Genomic DNA, 27,331 nt, shown 5'->3' on the forward strand with positions numbered 1-27,331 from the left:
ACAGTATTTGTCTTTCTCTTTCTGACTTACTTCACTCTGTATGACAGACTCTAGGTCCATCCACCTCATTACAAATAGCTCAATTTCGTTTCTTTTTGTGGCTGAGTAATATTCCGTTGTATATATGTGCCACATCTTCTTTATCCATTCATCCGATGATGGACACCTAGGTTGTTTCCATCTCCTGGCTATTGTAAATAGAGCTGCAATGAACATTTTGGTACATGACTCTTTTTGAATTATGGTTTTCTCAGGGTATATGCCCAGTAGTGGGATTGCTGGGTCATATGGTAGTTCTATTTGTAGTTTTTTAAGGAACCTCCATACTGTTCTCCATAGTGGCTGTACCAATTCACATTCCCACCAGCAGTGCAAGAGTGTTCCCTTTTCTTCACACCCTCTCCAGCATTTATTGTTTCTAGATTTTTTGATGATGGCCATTCTGACCGGTGTGAGATGATATCTCATTGTAGTTTTGATTTGCATTTCACTAATGGTTAATGATGTTGAGCATTCTTTCATGTGTTTGTTGGCAGTCTGTATATCTTCTTTGGAGAAATGTCTATCTAGGCCTTCTGCCCATTTTTGGATTGGGTTGTTTGTTTTTTTGCTATTGAGCTGCATGAGCTACTTATAAATTTTGGAGATTAATCCTTTGTCAGTTGCTTCATTTGCAAATATTTTCTCCCATTCTGAGGGTTGTCTTTTGGTCTTGTTTATGGTTTCCTTTGCTGTGCAAAAGCTTTGAAGTTTCATTAGGTCCCATTTGTTTATTTTTGTTTTTATTTGCATTTCTCTAGGAGGTGGGTCAAAAAGGATCTTGCTGTGATTTATGTCATAGAGTGTTCTGCCTATGTTTTCCTCTAAGAGTTTGATAGTTTCTGGCCTTACATTTAGGTCTTTAATCCATTTTGAGCTTATTTTTGTGTGTGGTGTTAGGGAGTGATCTAATGTCATACTTTTACATGTACCTGTCCAGTTTTTCCAGCACCACTTATTGAAGAGGCTGTCCTTTCTCCACTGTACATTCCTGCCTCCTTTATCAAAGATAAGGTGACCATATGTGCGTGGGTTTATCTCTGGGCTTTCTATCCTGTTCCATTGATCTATCTTTCTGTTTTTGTGCCAGTACCATACTGTCTTGATTACTGTAGCTTTGTAGTATAGTCTGAAGTCAGGGAGCCTGATTCCTCCAGCTCTGTTTTTCGTTCTCAAGATTGCTTTGGCTCTTCTGGGTCTTTTGTGTTTCCATACAAATTGTGAAATTTTTTGTTCTAGTTCTGTGAAAAATCTTTATTGGAGTATAATTGCTTCACAGTACCATGTTAGTTTCTGTTGCACAACAAAGTGAATCAGCCATATGCATACACATGCCGCATATCCCCTCCCTCTTGAGCCTCCCTCCCATCCTCCATATCCCACCCCTCTAGGTCATCACAAAGCACAGAGCCGATCTCCCTGTGCTTTGCTGCTGCTTCCCACCAGCCAACTATTTTACATTCGGTAGTGTATATATGTCGATGCTACTCTCACTTCGCCCCAGCTTCACCCTCCCACCCCATGTCCTCAAGTCCATTCTCTATGTCTGCCTCTTTATTCCTGCCCTGCAACTAGGTTCATCAGTACCATTTTTTTTTAAGATTCCATATGTATGCGTTAGCACATGGTATGTGTTTTTCTCTTTCTGACTTACTTCACTCTGTATGACAGACTCTAGGTCCATCCACCTCACTACAGATAACTCAGTTTTGCTTCTTTTTATGGCTGAGTAATATTCCATTGTATATATGTGCCACATCTTCTTTATCCATTCTTCTGTTGATGGATATTTAGGTTGTTTCCATGTCCTGGCTATTGTAAATAGTGCTGCAATGAACATTGACCCAAGAGTTTTAAAAGAAGGATTTAAAATTGTTTCAGGTACTACTTTTTGCTACATTAGTGTCCTGATTTTGTTTTTAATTTTATTGGAGAATGTTATCAGTACTCTTTCTACTTTTTGATTATTGAGATTTTCTTTGTGGGGTAGTATATATTAGGTTTCTGTGCATGTTCCAAATATATTTTAAAAGCTATATTCTCAAGTTTTAGAGTTTAAAATACATCAATTACATCTACCTTTTAAATTATGTTTTTAAGTAGTCCATATCCTTACTTTTATTCACTTAATCTGCCATGGCTTAAGAGATGTGAATTAAAGTCTCCAACTACAAATATTTCTCTTTGGCCCATGAGCCCTGTCATTTCTGTCTCACTGATTTTGATGCTACGTTATTGCAATATAGATATTCACAGTTACTCAATCTTCATCCTCATTGTGGATATACTTTATAATTTAAATTACCCTTATGATTTCTTAAAAGAAGTTACGTTTGACTATGTCCTTTTATTTCTAGTGGTTGAGTTTTGCTTTGTGACCCATTGTAACGTTCTCTCTTCTTAATTTTAGCTGGTTGGATTTAGGCTCTTTACATTTATTGATTGGAAAGGTGTTTGGTCTTATAAAACCTGACAGAACCAATATACTCTTTTCTCCCTTATCTTAAATCATTATATGGATTGTAGGATTTTTTTGTTGCATTTTAATTGTGTTTTCCTTTACTTAATTGTGAATTAAGTTGTTTTGTTCTTGTTTTCTTCTAAATTTCGTTCTTCTTGTGGATACTATTAAATCTATAGTTTTACATAGCAAATGTAATCCTCCATTTCTTTAGATAGCATTTAGCTAGCATTTCTTTAGATAGTGGTCTCCCCACTAAGCAATATCAAAATTACACTTCTACTTTTTCCTACTTTACTTTTAGGAACTAAAATTTTAGTTCATATTGTTTTTTAGTTCCAGTGCTTATGTTTTATACTTTTAAATATATCTTTAACACTTGATCTTTCAGCTTTTAAAGATTTTTTTTTAACTTTCATCTACCTTCCCTATTTTTATTGTCTTCAACCCTTTTAATAGTTTATAACATTTACATTTTATTCTGTAACTATAATCCCCACAGTTGTTTAAAATGTATTTCTAGAGCTGAAGGAATTTATTGCTCACTGTCAAAACCTTTGGTATAGTTTCCGCATTCATCTCTAAGTTACTTATATTTCATCCTTTAATAAAAATTTCCTCAAAAAGTGTGAATGGAAATTATTCCCTGAGTTACTGCATTTAAAAAACATGTCTCTTGCATTAATTTTGAACAACAGTTTAGCTGGGTATAAAATTCTTTTTTATTTTTTAAATTATTTATTTATTTTTGGCTGCGTTGGGTCTTCGGTGCTATGCGTGGGCTTTCTCTAGTTGCGGCAAGCGGGGGCTACTCTTCGTTGTGGTGCGCAGGCTTCTCACTGCGGTGGCTTCTCTTGTTGCAGAGCACTGGCTGTAGGCACACGGGCTTCAGTAGTTGTGGCACGTGGGCTCAGTAGTTGTGGCTCACGGGCTCTAGAGTGCAGGCTCAGTAGTTTTGGCGCATGGGCCTAGTTGCTCCACTGCATGTGGGATCTTCCTGGACCAGAGCTCGACCAGAGTGGTATTCTTAACCGCTGAACCACCAGGGAAGCCTATGGGTATAAAATTCTTAACATTTTCATTTCCTAAAGTCTTTATAGGCATTGCTCCTCTAACTTATATGTTGAATGTTGATATGTGGAAGTTTGAAGTCAGCCAGATCCTTTTCAACATTATAGGTGAGTTGATTTTATTTGACTAGATGCCAAAAGAATTTTTTTATCTTCATAGTTAACTGACTTCACTAGAATGTGTAGACATGGCTGAATTCTTACAATCTATAGACTTAAATCTTTTGTTTCTGGAAATTTTTCTTGAATTACACGTCCAGTTTTTTTCTTTCTTCTGTTTTTTTTTTAAAGTTGTTCTCTTATTGGCAACAGTTATCTATATGTTAGATGTATTTCGTTTTCTGTATTTGTTATTTTCTAATTATTTTAAACTCGTGTTGATTTCTACTTCATTTGTCCATTTTCTCAGTCCTGTTCTCTAAGCTTCTTACTGGGTTGCTGGTATCTATTTTGCCTTGGGCTGTTAGCAGATTTCTTTGATGGAATGGTTTAGAAAGCCTGTACTTTTAGCTAGCTCAAGGCTTTTAGATTCCAACTGGCATCCTGGTAACAAGTAGCTAGGGCTATAAAAATAAATCTTTGAAAGAAGGGACAGATGTTTTTCACTGTCTGCCAAGTTTGCTGTTTAGTCATATTCCTTCTTTATTGTATTCCATATAATCAAAATTCCCCTTTGAGGTTTTGCTTTTTCCCTCTCCTACCTACTCATCTAACTTCCTTGCAGAAGTTCTTTTACTTTAATTTGAATGTGTATTGTTATGGATGTTGTTAATTTGTGGATTTAGAAATAAATGTTTGGGGCTTCCTGGGTGGTGCAGTGGTTAAGAATCTGCCTGCCAATGCAGGGGACACAGGTTCGAGCCCTGGTCTGGGAAGATCCCACATGCCGCGGAGCACCTAAGCCCGTGTTCCACAACTACTGAGCCTGTGCTCTAGAGCATGCACAACACAATTACCGAGCCTGTATGCCACAACTACTGAAGCACGTGCACCTAGCCAGCTACTGAGCATGCGTGCCACAACTACTGAAGCCTGCGCACCTAAAGCCCGTGCTCCGCAACAAGAGAAGCCACCTCAATGAGAAGCCCGCGCACAGCAACAAAGGGTAGCCCCCTCTCGCCGCAACTAGAGAAAGCCTGCGCGCAGCAACGAAGAAACAACACAGCCAAAAAATTAATAATAAAATAAATTAACTAAATAAATTTATTTAAAAAATTAAATGTTTGGAGTATTAATTTGTTCTGTTATATGGAAGAAGGATTTGGAATTATCTTTTTGCTCCCATAACAGATAGAGTATTCTTTCCCTAAGGAAGAATTAGGATCCTGTGTAAATTGTTTATCAGGCTTTTTGATATTTTATTAAATGTAAATATTAGGTGACAGTTGAAGGGAAATATGCAAAACTGAGGAAAATACAAATTTGGACGGTATTTGGATGTACTTTTTCTTTTTTAACATTGTATGTAGATAGGGTAGATGCTTTCTCTTTGATCAATGTACCTCTTAGGATATGGATGTTCTCTTTTAAGTCATATTTGTGATGGAATAGATTTTACTACTACGCTGATAGCATTCTGGTGGTCAGAGATTTGAGGAGCACTTCTGATCATGTTCAGATCATCCATTCAGTAGATCCATTTGGCTCTTGGGCAATGTTAAAGGATTCTAAGCATCACTTTGGACCTTTTAGGATAGCTTGGTTCAAAGAAATTGTGGCTACAGGGCTTAAGAACTTAGACAGTGACTGTGCCCACCTGATTTCTTGTTATTCAGCTGTTTTCCCCAGTCAGTCTGCATCAAAGTGTTATTCCACCGTATGTTATCTTTGTCTAGTATACATGTGTCAGTCTCTGTTTATCGCACATGGGAAAAGGAGAGAGCCATTCTTCTGAGAGAAAGCAACTGGAATCTTAGATTCTCAAGTCTGTGGGAGGGCTTTTCGTTTACCATTATGTTTTGTGAGGTTTACGGTATGTCGTTTGGCCAGAAGCAGTAGTGGTAGCAATATGTGCCTTCTGTGCCAGGTGCTGTGCTAAGTGTTCTTATATCCCCATCTCTCTCTCTCTCTTTTTTTTTTTTTAACATCTGTATTGGGGTATAATTGCTTTACAATGGTGTGTTAGTTTCTGCTTTATAACAAAGTGAATCAGTTATACATATACATATGTTCCCATATCTCTTCCCTCTTGCGTCTCCCTCCCTCCCACCCTCTCTCTCTTTTTTTTAATAAAAATAATTACATGACTCTTTTATTATTATCATCATTTTACTGATAAGAAAATTGAGGCTCAAAGTTAGATCACATGACAGTTGAGTAGTAGAATTGGGATGTGAATCCCTGGCTCAGAAATCCATGTCCTTGGGACTTCCCTGGTGGTCCAGTGGTTAAAACTCCACAGTCCCGGGGGCTCCCCTGGTGGCGCAGTGGTTGAGAGTCCACCTGCCGATGCAGGGGACACGGGTTCGTGCCCCAGTCTGGGAGGATCCCATATGCCGCAGAGCGGCTGGACCCGTGAGCCATGGCCGCTGAGCCTGCACGTCCGGAGCCTGTGCTCCGCAATGGGAGAGGCCACAACAGTGAGAGGCCTGCGTACGGCAAAAAACCAAAAACCAAACAAAAATAAACTCCACACTCCCAATGCAGGGAGCCTGGGTTCAATCTGTGGTCAGGGAACTAAAACCTGCATGCTGCAACTAAGAGCCCGCATGCCACAAGTAAAGATTCCACATGCCGCAACTAAAGATTCCACATGCTGCAACTAAAAGATCTCGCGTGCTGCAACTAAAGATACTGCATGCCACAACTAAAAGATCCTGCGTGCTGCAACTAAAGACCCTGTGCAGCCAAATAAATAAATATTTTTTTTTTAAAAAGAAAGAAATCCATGTCTTTAATGTCTCTCGGGGTGGTGATGAAATTGTAAATCTTCTAAAGCTAAATGAGAATAAGGCATTATAGGCAAACAGGGTAAAAATTCTCATAATAATTTAATACAGGTTAACTCTGTGTTTGAATAATTAAAACAAACTTTCTCATTTGACTTGTTCCTTCCCCTAACATAGAAAATCAAATTGTGAAATGAGAAGGGGTGGGAGAGTGAATATTGTTTTCCTACTGATAATTCCATACATAGTTAAATGGATTTTTCTTGAACTTCCTTCCTTTTCCTAATAGGGAAGACTCTTCTTCAGGCATTAAGTGTCAAAATGGAGATCTTTATCCTGAATAAAATCGATTCTGAGATAGGAACCATTATGAATGACAGAATTGTTTGAAAATGGCATCTTCCATATTTCTGTTAACTTGGAAATGCACTCTTATGTCATTTGGTGATCCAAAAAACATAGCGCAACTAACATCAGATTGTTTTTTCTGGATAGGGGTAAAGAAGTTAAATATTTATTTATGTGGCTGTAATGGGTAATGCCTGTGAATTCCACTGTAACTTTGTAATTAATGTACCACTTCCTTAGAGTCTTACCAAGTATTTCTGCCTTATGGACACGGAAGAGACAAACTCTTCTACTGTTTGCAATTACCCTCATAAAAATTTGAAAGCAAGCAAAAAAGTGGTTTTTTTCCTCTCAGGACAAGTTTGCCTTCTGCTTAACACAATTAGGTTTGCACTTTCCCTGTGGTATGAAGACAGTGCCCTACAGGCCCCCACTTATGCCTGTGGCTGGCTCTGCAGCCCTCTGCCCCAAGGCGGAGTGTTTTCTCCTCGAAATGGCGGTGCTGGGCAGTAGCAAGAAGACCCTGAGTGGGCAAGCCCATCTTTTCTGTTCCACTCTGGATGTCAATGAAAACAGTCTCTCATCCCCTTCTGTCCTGCCTGGCGGATGGGATGGTTGTTCATTTCTACCGGAGCTTTGGCTTAAGACACACTCACAAGACATTTTCCCATAGTCTTTGTGGTCGATGCCTTAGTTAGCAACCCAGTCACTAAAAACAAAAGGAGCAGTGCTGCAAGAAAAGTGACTTCTAAGATTTGGGGCCAGGTAGTGAGATCCAGGACACTGAATTAAAGGGAAATTATTCCTTCTTTTGGAGAGTCTCGTCCTGAGGAAAATTAAACAGCCCAGACAGGTCACTGGGTGAGACCAATTTCCCGGTTTGTTTATTTGAGCCTGATTGTTTTTCACCATCCAGCAGCAGGTCACAGTCCTGCTACACTGCTTCCCCAGCTCTGTGGAGAGCATTCGCTTTCATATTTGATTCTCCAGGCTTCCCTAAGGATTCTAGCCATGTTTTTTCTGGTCGGGTTGCTCTGGTATCTCTCTCAGATCCAGGGCAGGGGGCACTGTCAGTCATCACTTTCGACTTCATCTTATGCAGGCATTTGGCTTTATGTCCCGAGTCGCCCTACAAGCAGAGAAGATGAATCATCACCCGGAGTGGTTCAATGTGTACAACAAGGTAACCGAATTGCCTGATTTTGGAATCACCATAATTATGGAGTTTAAGAAACTTCTTCCTTCCTTTCTTGCTTGTCATCCTGTGCAGCTAAGTGTCTGTGCTTAGGAAAATATTCTCTTATTCTTTCTCTCAGAATCCCTGTGTATTACTGCAAATTAGTAAAAAAATGTTCAGACCTACTCAAGACAACAGTGACTGAGTTCTTTATTTTCATGCTTATCTTCTACAGACACTAGTATGGAAAAGTTGGGCCAAATTAGACTCCTGAATGAAACTTGAATATCTGTCATGTAGATAAATTTTTAAACCCTCTTAAGGTAAATTATTGAAAGAGATGGTAGCAAATAAGAAAGATAAGGCCTTATTTAATAAATTTGCTCAAGAACTATTTATTAAATTCTCTATTCTCAGTGGGAACTGACCTTCCTAAGAGAAAGAGCAGACTGAAAAGACTTCATCAAGGAGTTTTAAGGGGGCACAGTGAGAAGAATAACACTTGCCCAAAAAGTGTCCTTGCCTTGGTGATCATGCCATGTGGAATTTCTTATCATTTAGATTTCTGTGAGATTTCTATTATCTCTTTGAAAGTCCTCTTTGAAAAAAGAAGATTTCACATTTTTGTGATTTAATTGCAATAATTCAGAGCATACAGGTACCAGCATAAACTTTTATTTCCTAGTTGCCTCTCTTTGCCCATAATTTTGTTTTTGCTTTTTAATTGATTTGTCAAGAGGCAACAGTCTGTTCCTCCACCCCACCCCCACTTCCCTAATTTGGAAATGGGCTTTTTTAACATGGTTGCTAAGATATTACATTTGATAGCTTAGTTTTTCTCAGTGGCCTGAAAATAGTTGGTGTAATTAAAGTAATGGGAGTTAAAGTGGTACCTCAGTCTCTCTCTCTCTCTCTTTTTTTTTTTTTTTTCCCGAAGAGTCAAGATTTGAGATTCTGGTAGCTCATTTGCCCTTCTTATGAGAGAACCTTTTTATCCCTAGGAGGCTGCTGGGCCCAGCCTGGAGTTTACTGGGTTTTAGAAATGCATTGCTTATTCATAATGTAGTATTTTCTAAATCATTTAATTTCCTCAATTCTCAAAGATAAATATTGAGTAATAGATTGATTTCTGAACTACCAAAGGAGAGCATCATGAATTGCAACTCAGGGTTTTCAAAGCTGCTTCTCTCTTTCTTAGGTTCAGATAACTCTCACATCACATGACTGTGGAGGACTGACCAAAAGAGATGTGAAACTGGCCAAGTTTATTGAAAAAGCAGCTGCTTCTGTGTGATTTCTTCCAAAATGCATGTAAAATCTTATATACACATCTAGCTCCAATGTATTTTGAAGGCAGTTTATCAACACATGAACAAATTAAGCCATAAATTTAGTTCACCTTTTGAACGATCACATTTTGTAAAATCAGTGCTTAAATAAAAATGATTTAAACTTGAGCCTGAGGTATTTTTCATTATATCTAATCACATATATAAGGTAAATCAACCCAGGTAATTCTATTAATAATATTAAAAAAGAGAAATAACATTTTTAAAGACCAGAAATGGGTATGGGGGGGCATTCACACATTTTTATAACCCAGAAATTCAAGTGATTATGGTGACTTTACAAATGCATTGTGTTGGAGAGCAATTGTAAGGTAGAAAAAGAATGATGAACTCTATAGGTAAAGGGTTTAACTGTATGTAACGATTCTTATGATGCTAAAGTTGATTTGGGTTTTAGCTGTTGTTACTACTTAAGTAGTTACTTAATTTACAGAGATCTCAAAAATTGGGTGAGCTGTCTAGTGTTTTATCCTTCCTTTTCAGACAGGGAGAAAGAAGAAGACAAGTGTCTTGTGCAAGGCTTCCAGCAAGGTGAGGCAATAAAAGGATTCACTGTCACAGTGACCAACTTGCCAGGTCATTATTTGACATACTGAGGGGAGGAGGAACCAAGGGTCATTTTTTCCCATCATTTGCATGTTGTGACCCCTGAACTGAGGGTATGTAGCTACTGAGCTAGAAGCTACTTGGGTATTATCCAGTAATGAGCTCTGTTTACTCCATGTGTCACTGACATGAGTAAAATGGAATATAAAGTAAGCTATTATTTAAAAATTGCAGTAACTGTTCTTTGAGGGAACTCAGGAATGTAGTTATTAATGAGATTAAAAGGTAGATTAAAAGAATGTGTATGTATCTATCCAAGGAACATGCCTTATAGTAGTAGGATTTAACAAGGATCATCTTTATACCCTGCCTTACATCAGAGGCCAGAAAAATCACTCTGTGTTACAATAAGCAAAGCTTCTCATCCCCCCAACTCCCCACCAACCCTGGCCTCTAGTCTGAGAAGTCATATGGGAATATGATAAGGAGGCTGAGCTCTCTGAAGCCAGTTTTTGGCTGGTTCTCTTGGCCTGGCAGGTATAGTCATTTTGCCCTGCGGGTGTGGAGTATACAGGGTGGGTGGGAGAAAGAGAGAGAAGAGTCACCCCAGACTCTGTGGGTACTGGGAGATCCAGAGCCTGGACACTAGAACTTGTACTTCTTTGAAATTTTTAACAGGGAAAGGCAGGGACTTCCCTGGTGGCACAGTGGTTAAGAATCTACCTGCCAGGCTTCCCTGGTGGTGCAGTGGTTGAGAGTCCGCCTGCCGATGCAGGGGACGCGGGTTCATGCCCTGGTCCGGGAAGATCCCACATGCCGCGGAGCAACTAAGCCCGTGCACCACAATTACTGAGCCTGTGCTCTAGAGCCCGCGTGCTGCAACTACTGAGCCCACGCGCTGCAACTACTGAAGCCCACGCGACGAGAGCCTGTGCTCTGCAACGGGAAAGCCATCGCAATGAGAAGCCCGTGCACTGCAACGAAGAGTCGCTGCTGCTCACTGCAACTAGAGAAATCCCACGCGCAGCAATGAAGACCCGACGCAGCCAAAAGTAAATAAGTAAATTAATTAATTAAATATTTTTTTAAAAAGAGGAAAAAGCAAAGCCATGTGTTTTTATAAACTTTTCCCCATATTATAGATTTGGGAGTTTTTATACATTTTATTACCAAAGATTTCTAACTCAGTGCTTCAAAGTTTTCTACATGAATTTTTAAACATGAAAAAGTGTAGACATATTTTAAAATAGAGTAAAATAGGGCATTCAACCCTTATGTACTGATCACCCAGATTTAACAGTTACCAAGATCTTGCCAGTTACATCATATTATCTCCCATTTCCTTTTTCTTTGCTAAAGTATTTAAAAGCAAATCCCAGATAGCATGTCATTTTGCCCCTACATCCTCCCGTAAACATCTCTAGAAAATATGGTCATTTTCTTGTAGAAACCAAAATGCCATTATCACACCAAACAAAATAAACTGTGATTTCTTGGTATCACCTAATACCAAATCAAATTGTTCTGAAGGTCAAGAATGTCTGTGGACAGTAATTTTATTCTAATCAGTGATACACATGAAGTCCACCCATCGCATCTGGTTGCTGTGTCTCTTTAAGCTTTCAGTCTAGAGCGAGCAAGCCTCCTGCCCTCATTCCCTCTTTCTCTCCATATCAGTGACTTACTGTAAAAACCGAGTCCTGTAGAATATTCCACCTTCTGGATTTGTTTGTTTGCTCCCTTGTGGTGTCACTTAAATTGTTTCATTGTACCTTGAATGGAAACCTTTCCCATTATTTTGAATGTAAGTCTGAGAGGCTTAGAAACTATTAACCTGTACTGTGTATGGCACCGTGGAGAGAGCAGGGTACAGCTAATAATTGCAGTTGTCAGGACCTGAGAATGTAGCTACTAACTAGCATCTATGTGAGAATTTGACATAAGGTCCATGTTAAGGGGTGTCGCATCTGCTGGAACTCATGAACTTTAGAGAATCAAAGATCCCATATCAGAAGTCTGTGGTAATACTCCTTGTGGTAAATTCCAACAGAATGAATCCCCAGACTTGCTCTAAGTAACTGACATTTCAACTTAAAAGAGACACTGCCAAAGTTGGAGGCCCCAACTTTCCTTCTGTTCCAAATCTTTGTGATGACAGTGGTTTCTCTGATGTGGCAAGCTTTGGTTTCCCTCTATTTTCCTTTTAAATGATCACTGGAGTAGAGGGGGTTTAAATAGCTATGACCTATGACCCTTTGCATGACCTCTATAGATAATAAATCAGGGCAGCACGTTTGACAGTGTCCTTTTCTAAAATGAAGTTAGTGAAAGTTCTGAAAATTGTGGTTACTCTCTGACGATAGAATTTAGGAAATCTTTAGATAACTAGAATAAGCATGATTCTTTATGTTTTTGCTTGAGACAAAAAGCAGCAGCATGTATGTTGCATGTGGACACACACCTGACCTTCGGCAGTGTGCTGAGCTATTGGACTACTAGTATTAATGTGGAGCAGTCTGTATATGTTCTAATCCAGAGTTTAAAAATATACTAGTTGAACTCTATAACTTTCAGTTTTGTAAAATTTCTGCAAAACAGCAAGAGGTGTAATAGGGTTTGGATATAATATGTGAACTTTGTGTTTCAGTTCTAGTTACATGTAACTAGGAATGACTCTCGGTCAGAAGACTAGAGTCACCAAGCTGCCGTGCCTACTGACTGGGTGCAGTGGCTAAGGTGGTGCTGCTCAAGTCAGGGAGAGTGTAAGTTGCTGCTAAAAGGGCAGAAGAGCTGGCCCTTTAGCTTCTCATCCAGGGTGCTTGTCCCGCCCACCTATCCACAAGAAGATACGGGTGATTTCAGTAGGCCTGGATAAGCTGGTTACTTCTGAGTCCACTCATCAGCTGGAGTTCCAGTCCCAGAATAGATTTCTTCATCAGTGACTTCAGAAAACACATCCAGGGGCTTCCCTGGTGGCGCAGTGGTTAAGAATCTGCCTGCCAATGCAGGGCACACGGGTTCGAGCCCTGGTCTGGGAGGATCCCACATGCTGCAGAGCAGCTAAGCCCGTGCACCACAACTACTGAGCCTGTGCTCTAGAGCCTGTGAGCCACAACTACTGAGCCCCGTGCCACAACTACTGAAGCCCGCACACCTAGAGCCCGTGCTCCGCAACAAGAGAAGCCACCGCAATGAGAAGCCTGCACATTGCGACGAAGAGTAGCCCCTGCTCGCCACAACTAGAGAAAGCCCGCCTGCATCAACAAAGACCCAACGCAGCCAAAAATAAACAAACAAATAAAAAGAAAACACATTCAGCTGTGGTTGGCTGTGCTGATACTGTACACCAAGAACAGCTGGTCTCTTCTTGACTGCTTCCAGCTAGCCATCTTTCCTCACCCCTCCAAGGATCTTGAAAGAATTTTTTACATTCTTAATCTCTTCATTTCTCCCCAGAAGTGTGCTTTGGAGCTTAAGGAGCGGAAGCATAGTAGTGTATCCTTAGGATTCCTGGAAATAGAATCCCACTAGGCTCAGCTACTTGAGTGAGCGTAAGGATCCCTGAGGTACATTCACATAGCACAGATTTACCGAGGGCCTCCTATATGGCCCGGCGGGATTAGGCACATTGTTGAATTGGGGCGGGTGGGAACAGAGATGGAGAACTGATTCAGGCGCTCTCTGAGCAGCTGCTCCAGGAGGCCACTGTCAGGGTGTGGGCAGGAGCCCAGAAGGCGTCAAGGGGCATATGACCAAAGGAGGCAGTAGGAGGAGCTTGATCCCTGAGGGAAAGAATATAGACTAAGACGGTGAGGCCAAGGTTTGAAGCCTGGGGACATTAATCAAAGTGTTTCTTAAAGCTTTGCTGTTGATGATTTTAAGTGGAGAGATTGGTAAGATGTTATTTCCCAGTTCAGTATACCGCTTGCCTACAAGAGTAATTTTCTTTGTGAGATGGTCGTGTTCACTTGTTTCAGGATGCCTGGGGCAGTGGAGGTGGTGACGTGGTCACCTCCTTTTATTATGGCCCAAGGAATTAAGGTTCCAGGAATTTGACCAATTTGGCCAACTAAACATTTAAGTCAACACAGGGCTACCCAGAAGCCTCTGTCTTGATTTGCCTTGGAAGCCAAAGGGGCTAGGAGAAGGAGAACGAGAGAATATATTAATCCCAAGAATTGAACAGAGCAAAAATCCCTATTGCTCTTGTACCTAAAACATCTCTACCCCAAGGCTCGTCCCTTACACTCTCTTTAGGTGGTTCGTATGTGCACATTCTGTGTCCCCAATTAGCCAGTGCTGGGCATGGATAACTTCTTTTTTTGTTTTTTTTAGCGGTACGCGGGCCTCTCACTGTTGTGGCCTCTCCCGTTGCGGAGCACAGGCTCTAGACGTGCAGGCTCAGCAGCCACGGCTCACGGGCCCAGCCGCTCCGCGGCATGTGGGATCCTCCTGGACCGGGGCACGAACCTGTGTCCCCTGCATCGGCAGGCGGACTCTCAACCACTGCGCCACCAGGGAATCCCCAGGCATGGATAACTTCTGCTCCTCCTGTTTCTTGGGTTCTAGCCCCAAAGCCATCAAAATCTTTCCTTGTCCTTCCAGGTGTCTCCAGTGCTGTGCCCTGGCTGTGTGCTCTTGCTCTTAGAAGCCCAGAGAATTTTGCTTTCCCCTCTTCTATGACCCTTAACCTATTCCAACACATTATTAAGGGCCTCTGTCAGTTGGGGGCACTTCCTGAAGGAGGGGCTTTTGTCTGGCCTGTCTCTCAGCTTTAGCCCGGAACATCACAATTGCAGGGTGCTTGTGACTCTTTTGCTGAACAGAGGTGCTCGGTCTCCTTGGGAAGAGAGGATCTGTGGGTAGACCAATGGGGAGCTCTCCTCTCCAGAGGCCTGCCGGCTAGTAACATACCGGAATGTCCAAGAGTGACTTCATAAAGCAACGATGCCCTCTGTGGACACTCCTCTGAGGCCTCTTGGAATCTAGATGCTGAGGAGATTCCTAAGCAGAGGTTTTCTGTTTGATGGTAAAAGCAAGGAATAAAAATTGAAAATTTGGAAAATGTCTCAACACTTTTATCACCAGAACCACACAAGAGTCATTTCTAGCTCACTGTTTGAGGATGTGTCGCTGCTGTTCTATGGGACGTTATGGAAATTTCAGTAAATACTCTTTATTTCTCTTTCTTGTTTAGAAGTGTGCAAATGGCAGTGTTGGGTCTCGTAGCCTCTTCCCACAGGCACTCATCCACTTCCCAGACTGAGGGGCTCGTCCTGGGTAATCTGATTTCTCCAACTGGTGAGGCTGGTGAAGCCAAACAGTTGTGTCCTTGGCTTTCGTATCACAATTGGCTGTTAATCAAACATTCAGTCACACTCTTATTTGACCTGTAGACTGAATGACTAGTTTGACTCCATTTTGTCCTTTTTTATTCCCTACTATGTTAGATAATTTGAAGCCTTTTTTTGGGTAATAGACCTGATTTCAAATCAGATAATGAAAATTATATATCTTGTTTTTAATAGGTTATAAAAGTATATAAATCTATATTTTTTTACTGTGTGAGACTGGGTTCACTTGTTACATATAATGGGGAAAAAGTAATGCATACTCTCTGAGAAAAATTGGAAAGCACAGATAAACATAAATAAACAGGAAAAAGAATTACCTATAACCTCACTATCCGTAGGCAGACAATATCAACATTTTGGCATACTTCATGCCGAATTTTTTTCTACATATTTTGCACAATTAAGATAATTTTGAGTAGAGAATTTTTATCTTGCTTTGTTTCTATTTTGCTATCCAGTGGCTCATAAACATTTTTCTAAATCATGAAAAATGCATAGACATGTTGTAGTGTCTGTATAATATTCCATGAAATGGATATGCCATGATTTACTTAACCTGTCTTTTTTTGGTTAGACTTTTAAATTGTTTCCAAATTCTCACAGCAAATATTGCTGGGATAAACATGTTTGGCTAAAGTCACTGTTTGCATTTCAGATTGTATTCTCTTGGGGTAGGTTCCTTGGGTCTGAGGATACAAACAGAACTAAGGCTTTTCAGAAAAGTTGGTCAGTTTACATTCCCCTGGCAGTTTATGAGACTGCTCCGTTACACTACACTCTTGCCAGCACTAAATGTTATCACATTTAAGCCTTTGCTAATTTTATAAGCAAAATTACTGGTTTTACTTAATTTGTACCTCCCCAATTAGTAGTGCTACTGAACATTTTGGAGGGAACTTCATGCCATTGTATTTCTTTAATGAGTTGACTGTGTGTTTGCCCATTTTTTCTTAGGGTGGTCAGTTTTTTATAATTGATTTGTAAGCACTTGTATGGCTGATTATTTGATTAGCAGTTTTCCCTACTAGACTGACAATATTTAGTTTTGCTTACCTGTATCCCAAGTGCCTACTGTATTGCCTGGCATGTAGTAGTCATTCAATAAAAACTTGTTGAATGAATAAATGAGTGAGTTGAACAGTAGTTACTTAATAAAAATTTGTTGAACGAGTAAATGAAGATGGTGCTTTGTCTTGCTTGAGGCGGAGTGGTAACCATTCTTTTTCACAGGTCTAGAGAGGAGGAACTGAGCAACTGAGTGGGGACAGAACCACCCAGTAATCGTCATACATATTTCAGTGGTCATTAAGTCAGCATTGCATTGCAATTTTAAAGTATATGTAGATTTATAGTCACAGAAGGGGGAAAGCAGACCCTAGTCCCTAAAAAAAAGTGTGCATTGTGCATTACCTTACAACAGAGCTATAAGATAATCATACCTCTTATTCAAATTTTTGACAGGAGGAAAGATGCTCAGTGTCAGGCATTTGTGAAGAGAGTTATAATGAGTCGTCTCTTTAAGATAATTATGATTAGCACCGTCTCAACGAATGCCTTTTTTATGATCTTGTGGACTGATTATGAAACAAGATACAACTTGTTCAGACTTTTTGAGGTAAGCAGACAAAATGGGTCCATTTTCTTCTGTTTTACCTGTTTTATTTCTGAAAATGTTATAAGATTTTTAAGGCATTTTGTTCAAAAAGTTTTTCTGTAGAAAGATTCTAAGGACTATTAAAATATACTCTAATATCTGGGAAGATGGTGGCAGCAGTAGTAGCAGTGACATGGTTTTTTAATCTCCCTGAATCCCCTCTTAAAAAAACAGAGCAACTAGATAGCAAAACCAAAAACCCATGGACAGGATTTATATCAAAACTAGTTAACAAGAGATCCTTACCAAGAGCCACACTGCATAGTATTAGCATCTGTAGGAGAGGAAGCAGAGGGAAGTCAGTAAGTATTCATTGGAAAGTATGATGGGCTGATGTGAGAACAGCAGTTGATATTAGGAAGGGTGTTACCTAATCAAATACTGGGATAGCACAAGTGGTTCCCGAAATTTATGAAGGGGCTAGAACAGTCCAGACCCTGTAAACTTTTCTTTTTTTTTGCTGTATACGGGCCTCTCACCGTTGTGGCCTCTCCCATTGCGGAGCACAGGCTCCGGACGCGCAGGCTCAGCGGCCACGGCTCACGGGCCCAGCCGCTCCGCGGCACGCGGGATCCTCCCGGACCGGGGCACGAACCCGCGTCCCCTGCATCAGCAGGCGGACTCTCAACCACTGCGCCACCAGGGAAGCCCAGACCCTGTAAACTTTTACAACTGACTCTCCACAGCTCCTTTCAAGGACAGTGCTCCACATTTAGGAGAAGTATTGGGAGTGGAACGAAAATTGAACAGGTTAGAGACCCAAAGATGAAGGAGGAGAGGTTCTGATAAAATTAGAAGAGGGGAACAGCACCAGGAAACCTTAAAAATCAAGCAACCACATTTTAAATCAAGAGGGAATATTTGAAGTTAGAATCACATTTTCTCAAAGTCCAAGAAAACTAATTTCACATAAAAAAGTGCAATAGGAAAAGATTGAGGTAAAATCCCATACAAAATTATTATAAGAAAAAAGAGAGTAAAGTGGAAAATAATATCATTGTAGATAATGAAAGCCCGCCACAAAGACATGTTCACAAACCAGATAAAAACTGTACCGTATTATTTCAGAAGAAGGTAAATGTTTAAGAAAATGATGTTAGATAGGGAAGAAAAGAGTGAGGTGACAAAAGTCAGGAAATAATTAGAAATAAAAGAAACTCATTTCAGAAATGAAGACTGAATTAGACTAAGAACAATTAGATATAGCAGGTAATAGCTTAAGAGAAATTAAGAGAAATATAAGATTAAGTGGGGGAAATTCTTAAACATCAGTAAGAAATGAAGAGATAAGGATTCAAGAGAAAATGATGAAAATTGAAGACTGGGGAAAAATGATCCAACTTAAGGATAATAGGAGTCCCTGAATTTGAAACAGAAACAGAAACAAAGTAAAGGAACAGAATAAACACTAAAATCTAGGGACTTCCCTGGTGGTCCAGTGGTAAAGAATCCACCTTCCAATGCAGGGGACGTGGGTTTGATCCCTGGTCAGGGAACTAAGATCCCATATGCCACAGCACAACTAAGCCTGCGCACCACAACTACTGAGCTCGTGCACCTCAACGGGAGAGCCTGCATGACGCAAACTACAGAACCCATGTGCCCTGGAGCCTGCATACCACACTAGAGAGAAAGCCCATGTGCCGCAACTAAGACCAACATAGCCAAAAAAAAAAAAATCTAAAATCTAAGAAAAGTTACCTGAAATAAAAGAATTGAAACTATATTTTGAAAGTTGCATATTGAGAATATGGACTTATACAACAAACACCAGAACATGTTCTACTAAAATTATTGGACTTTAAAGGAAAGAGGTGTGGGGGAAATTATAAGCATCTAGGCAACGTGGCTTATAAGGAAAAGAAAATTAATTATTATCAGACTTTGCTATAGTAATACTTTATGCTAAAAGAAAATGGAGTAAAACATTTAAGATACTTCAGGAAAGAAAATGTGAACCAAGAGTTCTAGATCCAGCAAAACTGACTTTCAAGTGTAAAGGACATAGACAAACTGTCATCAACGTTAAAAAGCTTCGCTAATATTGTTCCCGTGAGCCCTTCCTTATGAATCTAGTAAAGAATAAGTTTCAGCCAATCAAAATGACTAAAGAAGTATCAACATTAGGACTGGCAATGGACATTAAAAAATATGATTATTTATAGAACTAATAATAATTATGGGTGAACAAGGAGATAATGTAGCACCTAATGAGTATATCCACTGACAGTGAAGATATAGTATTGATTAAAAATGGGTAAGAATGGGGAGAGTCAATGCAAAAACAATTTTTAACCATTTTCGGAAATCAGCTTTGTGGTGATGCTATTAGTAGTATTATTCTGAGACTGCTGTGTGTGTAATACAAGGATAAAGCAGATGGGACAGTTTAATTCTGTTATCCTCTGTGTTCTTGAGAACCAGGTTACTCATGGAAGAAAGGAGATATGGATGTAATATAGACAAAGTTAAGTGAAAGCCCTGTAGTTCTGCATTTAAACTGGAAATATCAATATAAACTACTGAAGTATTTTACCTTTATCCATTGAAAAATCTAGAACAATGACCAACTTAAGAATTATGCATCCTTAGTGCCCATAATGTGATTGTTTTTTAAATTACTTAATTAATTAATTTTTGGCTGCGTTGGGTTTTTGTTGCTGCATGCGGACTTTCTGTAGTTGTGTCGAGCGGGGGCTACTCTTATTTGAGGTACGCGGGCTTCTCATTGCAGTGGTTTCTCTTACTGCAGAGCACGGGCTCTAGGTGCGTGGGCTTCAGTAGTTGCGGAGCATGGGCTTGGTAGTGGCACACGGGCTTAGTTGCTCCGTGGCATGTGGGATCATTCTGGACTAGGGATCGAACCCGTGTCCCCTGCATTGGCAGGCGGATTCTTAACCACCACACCACCACAGAAGTCCCATAATATGATGTTGAAATACCATTTCTCACTAAAAGAAACTAGGAATTCTTAGAGAAATGGCTGATTGTAGGTCTAGGGTAGAAAATATACCAGATGAGCTAGGAATATCTTGTTGTACACATAGCAAGGAAGCTATCAAAGATTACTGGGGTCATGTCAAAAGGGCTCAGGGGACAGCTTGAAGAGGCTCCTACTGGCCAAAGATGGGAAACTTTGAGCTCAATAAGGATAATAATTACAGTGGATTTTGAAATTCATCAAATAATCTGTAAGCTTATAATTATACTAAAAAAGCTAACAGGCCACTTTTGGATGGTGACAAGGACCTAATACTTTATCTCAAAAATTGTTGAATTAAGGGAAAAAATCAAGTATTACTGACCTTTCTTATATGAACTGTATTACTGAGTAACCACATAGTAGGTAAGGGGAAGCATGTCTTTATAGAAATATCCTAGTTAATAAATGAAAATGAAATGACAGAATATTACAATTTTTCAACCCCCAATGAGTTATAGGACTTAGGCATTTTGACCATTAGTGACTGCTTCCCTCATAAAAGAGACAACCAGACATTATATGCCTCCTATGAAAGAACAGAACCTATAACTTTTTTTTTTAATTTATTTTATTTTTGGCTTTGTTGGGTCTTCATTGGTGCACACAGGCTTTCTCTAGTTGCGGCGAGCAGGGGCTACTCTTCATTGCGGTGCAAGGGCTTCTCATTGCTATGGCTTCTCTTGTTGTGGAGCACAGGCTCTAGGCATGCAGGCTTCAATTGTTGCAGCACGTGGGCTCAGTAGTGTGGCCTGCGGGCTCTAGAGCGCAGGCTCAGTAGTTGTGGCGCATGGGCTTAGTTACTCTGCAGCATGTGGCATCTTTCCAGACCAGGGCTCAAACCCATGTCCCCTGTATTGGCAGGCGGATTCTTAACCACTGTGCCACCAGGGAAGTCCCAGAACCTATAATCTTGCCAAAAAGATCAAACCTGAATCTGATCAAGGCTTTTCATCCAGCTGCCTATTTTCAGGCAACAGAGGACAGAGGAACATGAGTGTGTAGTCAACACGATCCAGACTGGGAAATTTCTGCAAGTCAAGAAAAGTTTCTATTGATAGCTTTTTTTCTTGTGTAAAGACCATACATTCTTGTTTCTCTGCATGTCTCATGATTTCTGTTTTTGGGGGTTGAAAATTGGACACTTTAAATCATATAAGATTGGAAACTCTGGAAACCAGATACTCCCCCCTCCCTAGGGTTTTATTTTTGTTGCCATTCCTTTTTTTTTTTTTTTAAAGTGACTTTCCTGAACTAATTCGATAAAGTGTATATTCTTTGTCATGTGTGGCCACCAAAGTCTCTGCTCAGTTAGCTTAATGGTCTGCTAATGATTGAACAGAGTATTCCTTAAATGCCTGGAACAAATAAGTCTCCCAGTCTTTGCCAAGGCATGTATTTAATGCGTCAGCAGTTTACAAGTCTGCCTTAGCCTTCATTCGCTGCTTGCAAAGAATCTTAAGATTAGTTAGAGGTGACAGATCAGGGCCTTCTCAGTACTTTCCTGGTACCTTCATCGGGATCCCTAAGAGTCTTAATAACTTCTCAGTTTTATAGTTAGCCAGGGACTTTCGTACATGTTATTTTCAATGATCTCAACAGCCACCCTGGAAGGTGTGTATTAATAACACTATTTTACAAATGTTTTAAGGAAGCCCATCTGTTGGACTTAGGATTTCAAAAAAAAACCCCAAATCTAAAGAACTAAAGGAAAGTAGGAGAGCAGTGTCTCACCAAATAGAGAATATGAGTAAAGAGAAATGATTAAAAAGAGCCAAACAGGGCTTCCCTGGTGGCGCAGTGGTTGAGAATCTGCCTGCCGATGCAGGGGATACGGGTTCGTAACCGGTCCAGGAAGATTCCACATGCCGCAGAGCGGCTGGGCCCATGAGCCATGGCCGCTGAGCCTGGGCATCCGGAGCCTGTGCTCCGCAATGGGAGAGTCCACAGCAAGTGAAAGGCCTGTGGACTGCAAAAAAAAAAAAAAAAAAAAAAAAAGAAAGAATTAAAGAACAGAAAGATAGGTCAACTGAGATTTCCAGTGTGAGGAACAGAAAGTAAAATGAATAAATAAAAATGAGCAGAGACCCATAAAACACCATCAAACATACAAACATGCATGCAATAGGTGTCACAGAAGGAGAGGAGAGAAAGGGTAGAAAGAATATGTGAAGAAATAATGGCCAAAAACTCCCCGAGTTTTATGAAGAACATTGATCTGCACATGCAATAAGATCAACAAACTCCTAGTAGGATAAACCCAGAGATCCACCTAGACACACTATAAACAATTTGTTGAAAGACAAAGACCAAGGGAGAATTTGAGACCATCAATAGAGAAGTGATTCATTACATAAAAAGGATCCTCAATAAAATGAATAGCTGATTTCTCACCCGAAGCCACAGGGGCCAGAAGGCAAGGGATGTCATATTCAAAGTGCTGAAAGAAAGACTGTCAGACAAGAATTCAATACCTGGAAAAAACTGTCCTTCAGAAATGGAGAGGAGAAAAAGAAAACTGGAGAGGAGTAATGTCAGTGAAAATGCAGAGTAGGTAGCTCCAAGAGGCCACCTGTCCACAGAAACACCTAAAAAGAGGGCAAAACTGTCAGAACTCTGGAAAATAGCCAAAGGCTTATAGTAACTGAGTGAACACTGAATCAGGAAAGGGGCAACTTAAAAAAGATAGGAAAACTTGGTAGCATTTTTATTTGTCTTTGGCCCACACCCCTCCTCAGCATGGTGATGGTTCTGAAGGTGGCAGCCTGTGTTCCCCACGTGGGACACTAGTCCCTGGGTCCAGAAACAACAGAGAAGATTTTTTTCTTAAAGAATTGTTTGTCTGTTTTGACCTATCTGAGGGGGCTGCCTGAAGGACTGATCCAAAGCTATTCTCTTTGTTTTGGATAATCTGGAACTTTCTCAGGACAGAAAGGTGGCTATGCAGAGGGCATTTCTCAAAACCACTGAAAGGCAAATGAATGACCCACTGCCACCTGGAGCAAAAAAATAACACTTGAGACAAACAATAGATATGCTGAAAGCCTGAGAGGAAAATCCAGGGAGAGAGATTCTTTGGAAAAAGAGGACATTGAAAAACTCCCATGTGTGCCATACATTCACAGGACAAGACACATGCTTAGGAAATAACTGAGAACATCCCACACTTTCACTGTGACTGATCTTTAGGCTCAACACAAGCCCAAAGTGAATGCCAATGTACAGTTGTAAGTGGCCTGGCTGAGCATTGAAGGAGTTCCTCAACACAGAGCCCATCTGCAAAGACTAAGAGAGTTTTTCTTCTCCCTCCCTTCCTCTCTCCTTTTCTCTTCTTTCCTTCTTTCCTTCCTTACTTTCTTTCTCTCTTTCTTCTTTCTCCTTCCCTCTTTTTCCTGAGGCATTTAAGAAAATCTCTGTTTACTAGCTGACCAGAAACTACAGAGGAAGAGACTTCAGAGACCATGCATTACAAAGAATACAGTCTTTACAAAAATTGTTTAGACAAGTCACTAAACAAACAGCTACTACCCACAAAAAGCAACAAAAACAAACCCTGAGGAGAGGGAAGAATTTGATTTCCAGAGTTACCACATTGTACAATTTAAAATGTCCAGTTTTCAAAAAAAATTATGAAGCATGCAAAGCAACAAGAAAGGATGGCTTTTACACAGGAGAAATGAACAGAAACTGTCCCTGAGGAACCACAGACATGAGAATTACTAGACAGAGACTTAAAGTCAACTATGTAAAATATGCTCAGAGACCTAAAGGAAACCACAGGCAAAGACCTAAAGGTAACCAGGAGAACAGTGTTTCAGGAAATAGAATATGTCAGTAAATAGAAATTATAAAAAGGAATGAAACAAATTCTGGAGCTGAAAATATAATAATTAAAAAATTCACTAGAGGGTTCAAGAGCAGATTTGAGCAGCCAGAAGAAATAATCAGTGAACTTGAAGACAAATCACTTGGACTTATTCAGCCTGAGGAGCAGAAAGAAAAAGGAATGATGAAAATGAACAGAGTCTAAGAAACTTGAGGGGCACCATCAAGCATATCAACATACACACGCATTCCAGAAGGAGAGGAGAGAGAAAGAGGAAGAATGAATATTTGATGAAATAATGGCCCAAAAACCTTGCAAATTTGATAAAGAATATATACATCCAAGAAGCTCAGTGAATTCCAAGAAGGAGAAACAAAGAGATCCACACTGAGACACATTATAATCAAGCTATCAAAAGTCAAAGACAGAATCCTGAAAGCAGCAAGAGAGAAGCAACTTGTTACATACAAGGAATCCTCCATAAGATTAACAGCTGATTTCTCCTCAGAAACTATGAGGACAGTGGCAGTGAAATTACATATTTAAAGTGCTGAAAGAAAAATATTGTCAACCAAGAATTCTATATCTAGCAAAACTATGCTTCAAAAAATGACGACGAAATTAAGATATTTCCAGATAAACAAAAGCTGAGGGAGTTTGCTTCTGGTAGACCTGTGCTACAAGAAATGCTAAAGATAGTCCTTTAGGTGGAAATGAAACTAGATAGTAACTTGAGCCCTATGACAAAATAAAGAACACTGATAAATGTAACTACATAGGTGAATATAAAAGCCAGTATTGTATTTTGGGTTTGTAGCTCCTTTCTTTGTCTGTGTGGTTTAAAATATGAATGCATAAAATAATAATTCTATAGTTAATGGGCACTCAGTGTATTCAGATGTATTTTGTGACAACAGAAACATGAAGAGGGGGATGGAGCTGTGTAGGAACAGAATTGTTAATATACTATTGAAGCTAAGGTTGTATTAGTTAAAAATGGATTGTTGTACATGTAAGAGGTTGATTGTAATCTCAAGGATAACCACCAAGAAAATAACTTTAAAAATGCAGAAAAAGAAATGAGAAATAATCAAAATGGTATACTACAAAAAAACCCCCAAAACACCAAAGAAAGCAGTAATGGAGGAACTGAGGAACAAAAAAGATGTGACATATATTAAACAAACAGCAAAATGGCAGAAGTAGTTTCTTCCTTAACAGTAATTACTTTAAATGTAAATGAATTAAACTGTCCAATTAAGACAGAATTGATTCTTAAAAAAATCCAAATATATGCTGTCTACAAGAGATTCACTTGAGATCCAGATACAAATAGGTTGAAAGTGAAAAATGCAAGAAGGTATTCCATGCAAATAGAAACCAAAAGAGAGCTGGGTTGGGTATACTCATATCAGACAAAATAGACATTAAAATGTTACAAGAGACAAAGGAGGACATTATGTGTTGACAATAGGGTCAGTTCATCAATAAGATATAATAGTTTTTCTCAAGTACCTATGGAGCATTCTACAGGATAGACCATATGTTAGGCAACAAAACAAGTCTCAGTAAATTAAAAACTATTGAAATCATACAGAGTATTTTTTCTGGCAACTATGGAGTAAAACTAAAAATCAGCAACAGCAGGAAAACTGGAAAATTTCCAAATATATGGAAATTAAACAACACATTCTTAAATAACCAATAGGTCAAAGAAGAAATCACAAAGGAATTTAGAAAATACTTTAAGACAAATGAACATGAAAATACAACATAATGAAACTTATAGGTTGCAACAGAAGCAGTGCTCAGAGTGATATTTATACTTGTAAGTGCCTGCATTAGAAAAGAAGAAAGATCTCAAATTAATAACCTAATTTTACACCTTAAGGAACTAGAAAAAGAGGAACAAACTATACCCAAAACTAGCAGAAGAAAGGAAATGAAAAAGATTAGAGTGAGAAACAAAATAGAGAAATAATAGAGAAAAGTCAATAAAATAAAAATTCAGTTCTTTGAAAAGATCAACAAAATTCATAAGCCTTTAGCTAGATTGCCTAGGAAAAAGAAGACTTAAATTACTAATAACAGAAATGAAAGTTGGGACATTACAAATGACCTTATAGAAAAGAAAAGTTTTATAGCAGAATACTTTGAACACTTTGTACACCAACAAATTAGATAACCTAGGTGAAATGGACAAAATCCTGGAAACATACCAACTACCAAACTGACTCAAGAAGAAATAGAAAACAGACATACTGAAACAGATCTATAAATAAAGAGAGAGAATCACTAATCAAAAAAACCTCCCAACAAAACAATGCACAGGAGCAGATGTCTTCACTAGTTAATTTTACCCTGCATTTAAAAAAGATCGAATGCCAATCCTTCTCAAACTCTTCCAAAAATAGAAAAGGAGGGAATATTTCTGAATTCATTCCGTGAGGCCAACATTACCCTGAGACCAAACCCAAAGACATCACAAGAAAACTAGAGACCAACATCCCTTATGAATATAGGTGCAATAATACTTGAGATACTTACGTCTGAACCCAGCAGCATGCTTAAAAAGATTATACACCATGACCAAGTGGGATTTATCCCAGGAATGCAAGGGTGGTTCAACATAGAAAAAATCAACGAATGTAATACATCAATAGAATGAAGGAAACAATTGATATAATTATCTCAGTAGATGCTGAAAAAGCATTTGGCAAAATCCAACACCCTTTCGTGATTCAAAAACCAAACAAACAAACAATTTGAACTAGAAATAGAGGGAAAATTTCTTGACTTGATAATGGGTAATTATGAAGAAATCCACAACTAACATCATACCCAGTGGTGAAAGACTGAAAATCTTTCCCCTAAGATAAGGAATAAGACAGATGCCTGCTTTCACCATTATTCAACATTGTACTGGAAGTTCTAGCCAGAGCATTTAGGCAAGAAAAAGAGCTAAAATTTATCCAAATTGGAAAGGAAGAACCGAAATTATCTTTGTTTGTAGATGACTTGATCTTATGACTTGATCTTAGAAAATCCTAAAGAATACACACATATACAAACTCAACTATTAGAGCTATTAAATGAGCTATTATCCAGCACAGTTGCAGGATACAAGATTAACAACAAAAATTAGTTGTATTTCTATACACTAATATGAACAATCTGAAAAGGAAATTAAGAAAATTCCATTTATAATAACATTCAAAATAATAAAATACCTAGGAATAAATTTAGCCAAGGAGATGAGAGATGTGTATACTGAAAATTATACAACTTTGCTGAAAGAAATTAAATAAGACCTAAATAAATGGAAAGACATCCTATATTCATGGATTACAAAACTTGTTAAGAGGACTATCCAAAGTGATCTACAAATTCAATTCAATCCCTATCAAAATTTCAACAGCCTTTACAAAAAAGAAATTGAAAAGCACATCCTTAAATTCATATGAATGTGAATAGCCAAGACAACATTGAAAATGAAGAACAAAGTTGGAGGACTTGCACTTTCTGACTTCAGAACTTACTACAAAGATACAATAATGAAAAGAGTGTGGTTCTCACATAAGGACAGACATTGACCTATGGAATAGAATTGAGATTCTAGAAATAAATCCAAATATCTAT

At 39.1% G+C, this 27,331-nt stretch overlaps 2 protein-coding genes across 2 annotated transcripts in view; both read left to right on the plus strand.

Annotated features, from left to right (window-relative positions):
- PCBD2 (pterin-4 alpha-carbinolamine dehydratase 2) overlaps positions 1-9,437 on the plus strand; it is a 49,669-nt gene extending 40,232 nt beyond the window's left edge. The window contains exons 3-4 of the mRNA XM_065874151.1: positions 7,909-7,989; positions 9,182-9,437. Coding sequence (XP_065730223.1) covers positions 7,909-7,989; positions 9,182-9,277 — 177 coding nt within the window. The 3' untranslated portion in view covers positions 9,278-9,437. The remainder of the gene's footprint in view (positions 1-7,908; positions 7,990-9,181) is intronic.
- A 5,455-nt stretch (positions 9,438-14,892) lies between these two features.
- CATSPER3 (cation channel sperm associated 3) overlaps positions 14,893-27,331 on the plus strand; it is a 37,007-nt gene continuing 24,568 nt past the window's right edge. Inside the window, exons 1-2 of the mRNA XM_065874659.1 lie at positions 14,893-15,043; positions 16,694-16,847. Of these exons, the coding sequence (XP_065730731.1) occupies positions 14,943-15,043; positions 16,694-16,847 (255 nt within the window). The 5' untranslated portion in view covers positions 14,893-14,942. The remainder of the gene's footprint in view (positions 15,044-16,693; positions 16,848-27,331) is intronic.

Source organism: Phocoena phocoena, chromosome 3, assembly GCF_963924675.1.
Source record: "Phocoena phocoena chromosome 3, mPhoPho1.1, whole genome shotgun sequence".
NCBI classification, from domain to species: domain Eukaryota; kingdom Metazoa; phylum Chordata; class Mammalia; order Artiodactyla; family Phocoenidae; genus Phocoena; species Phocoena phocoena.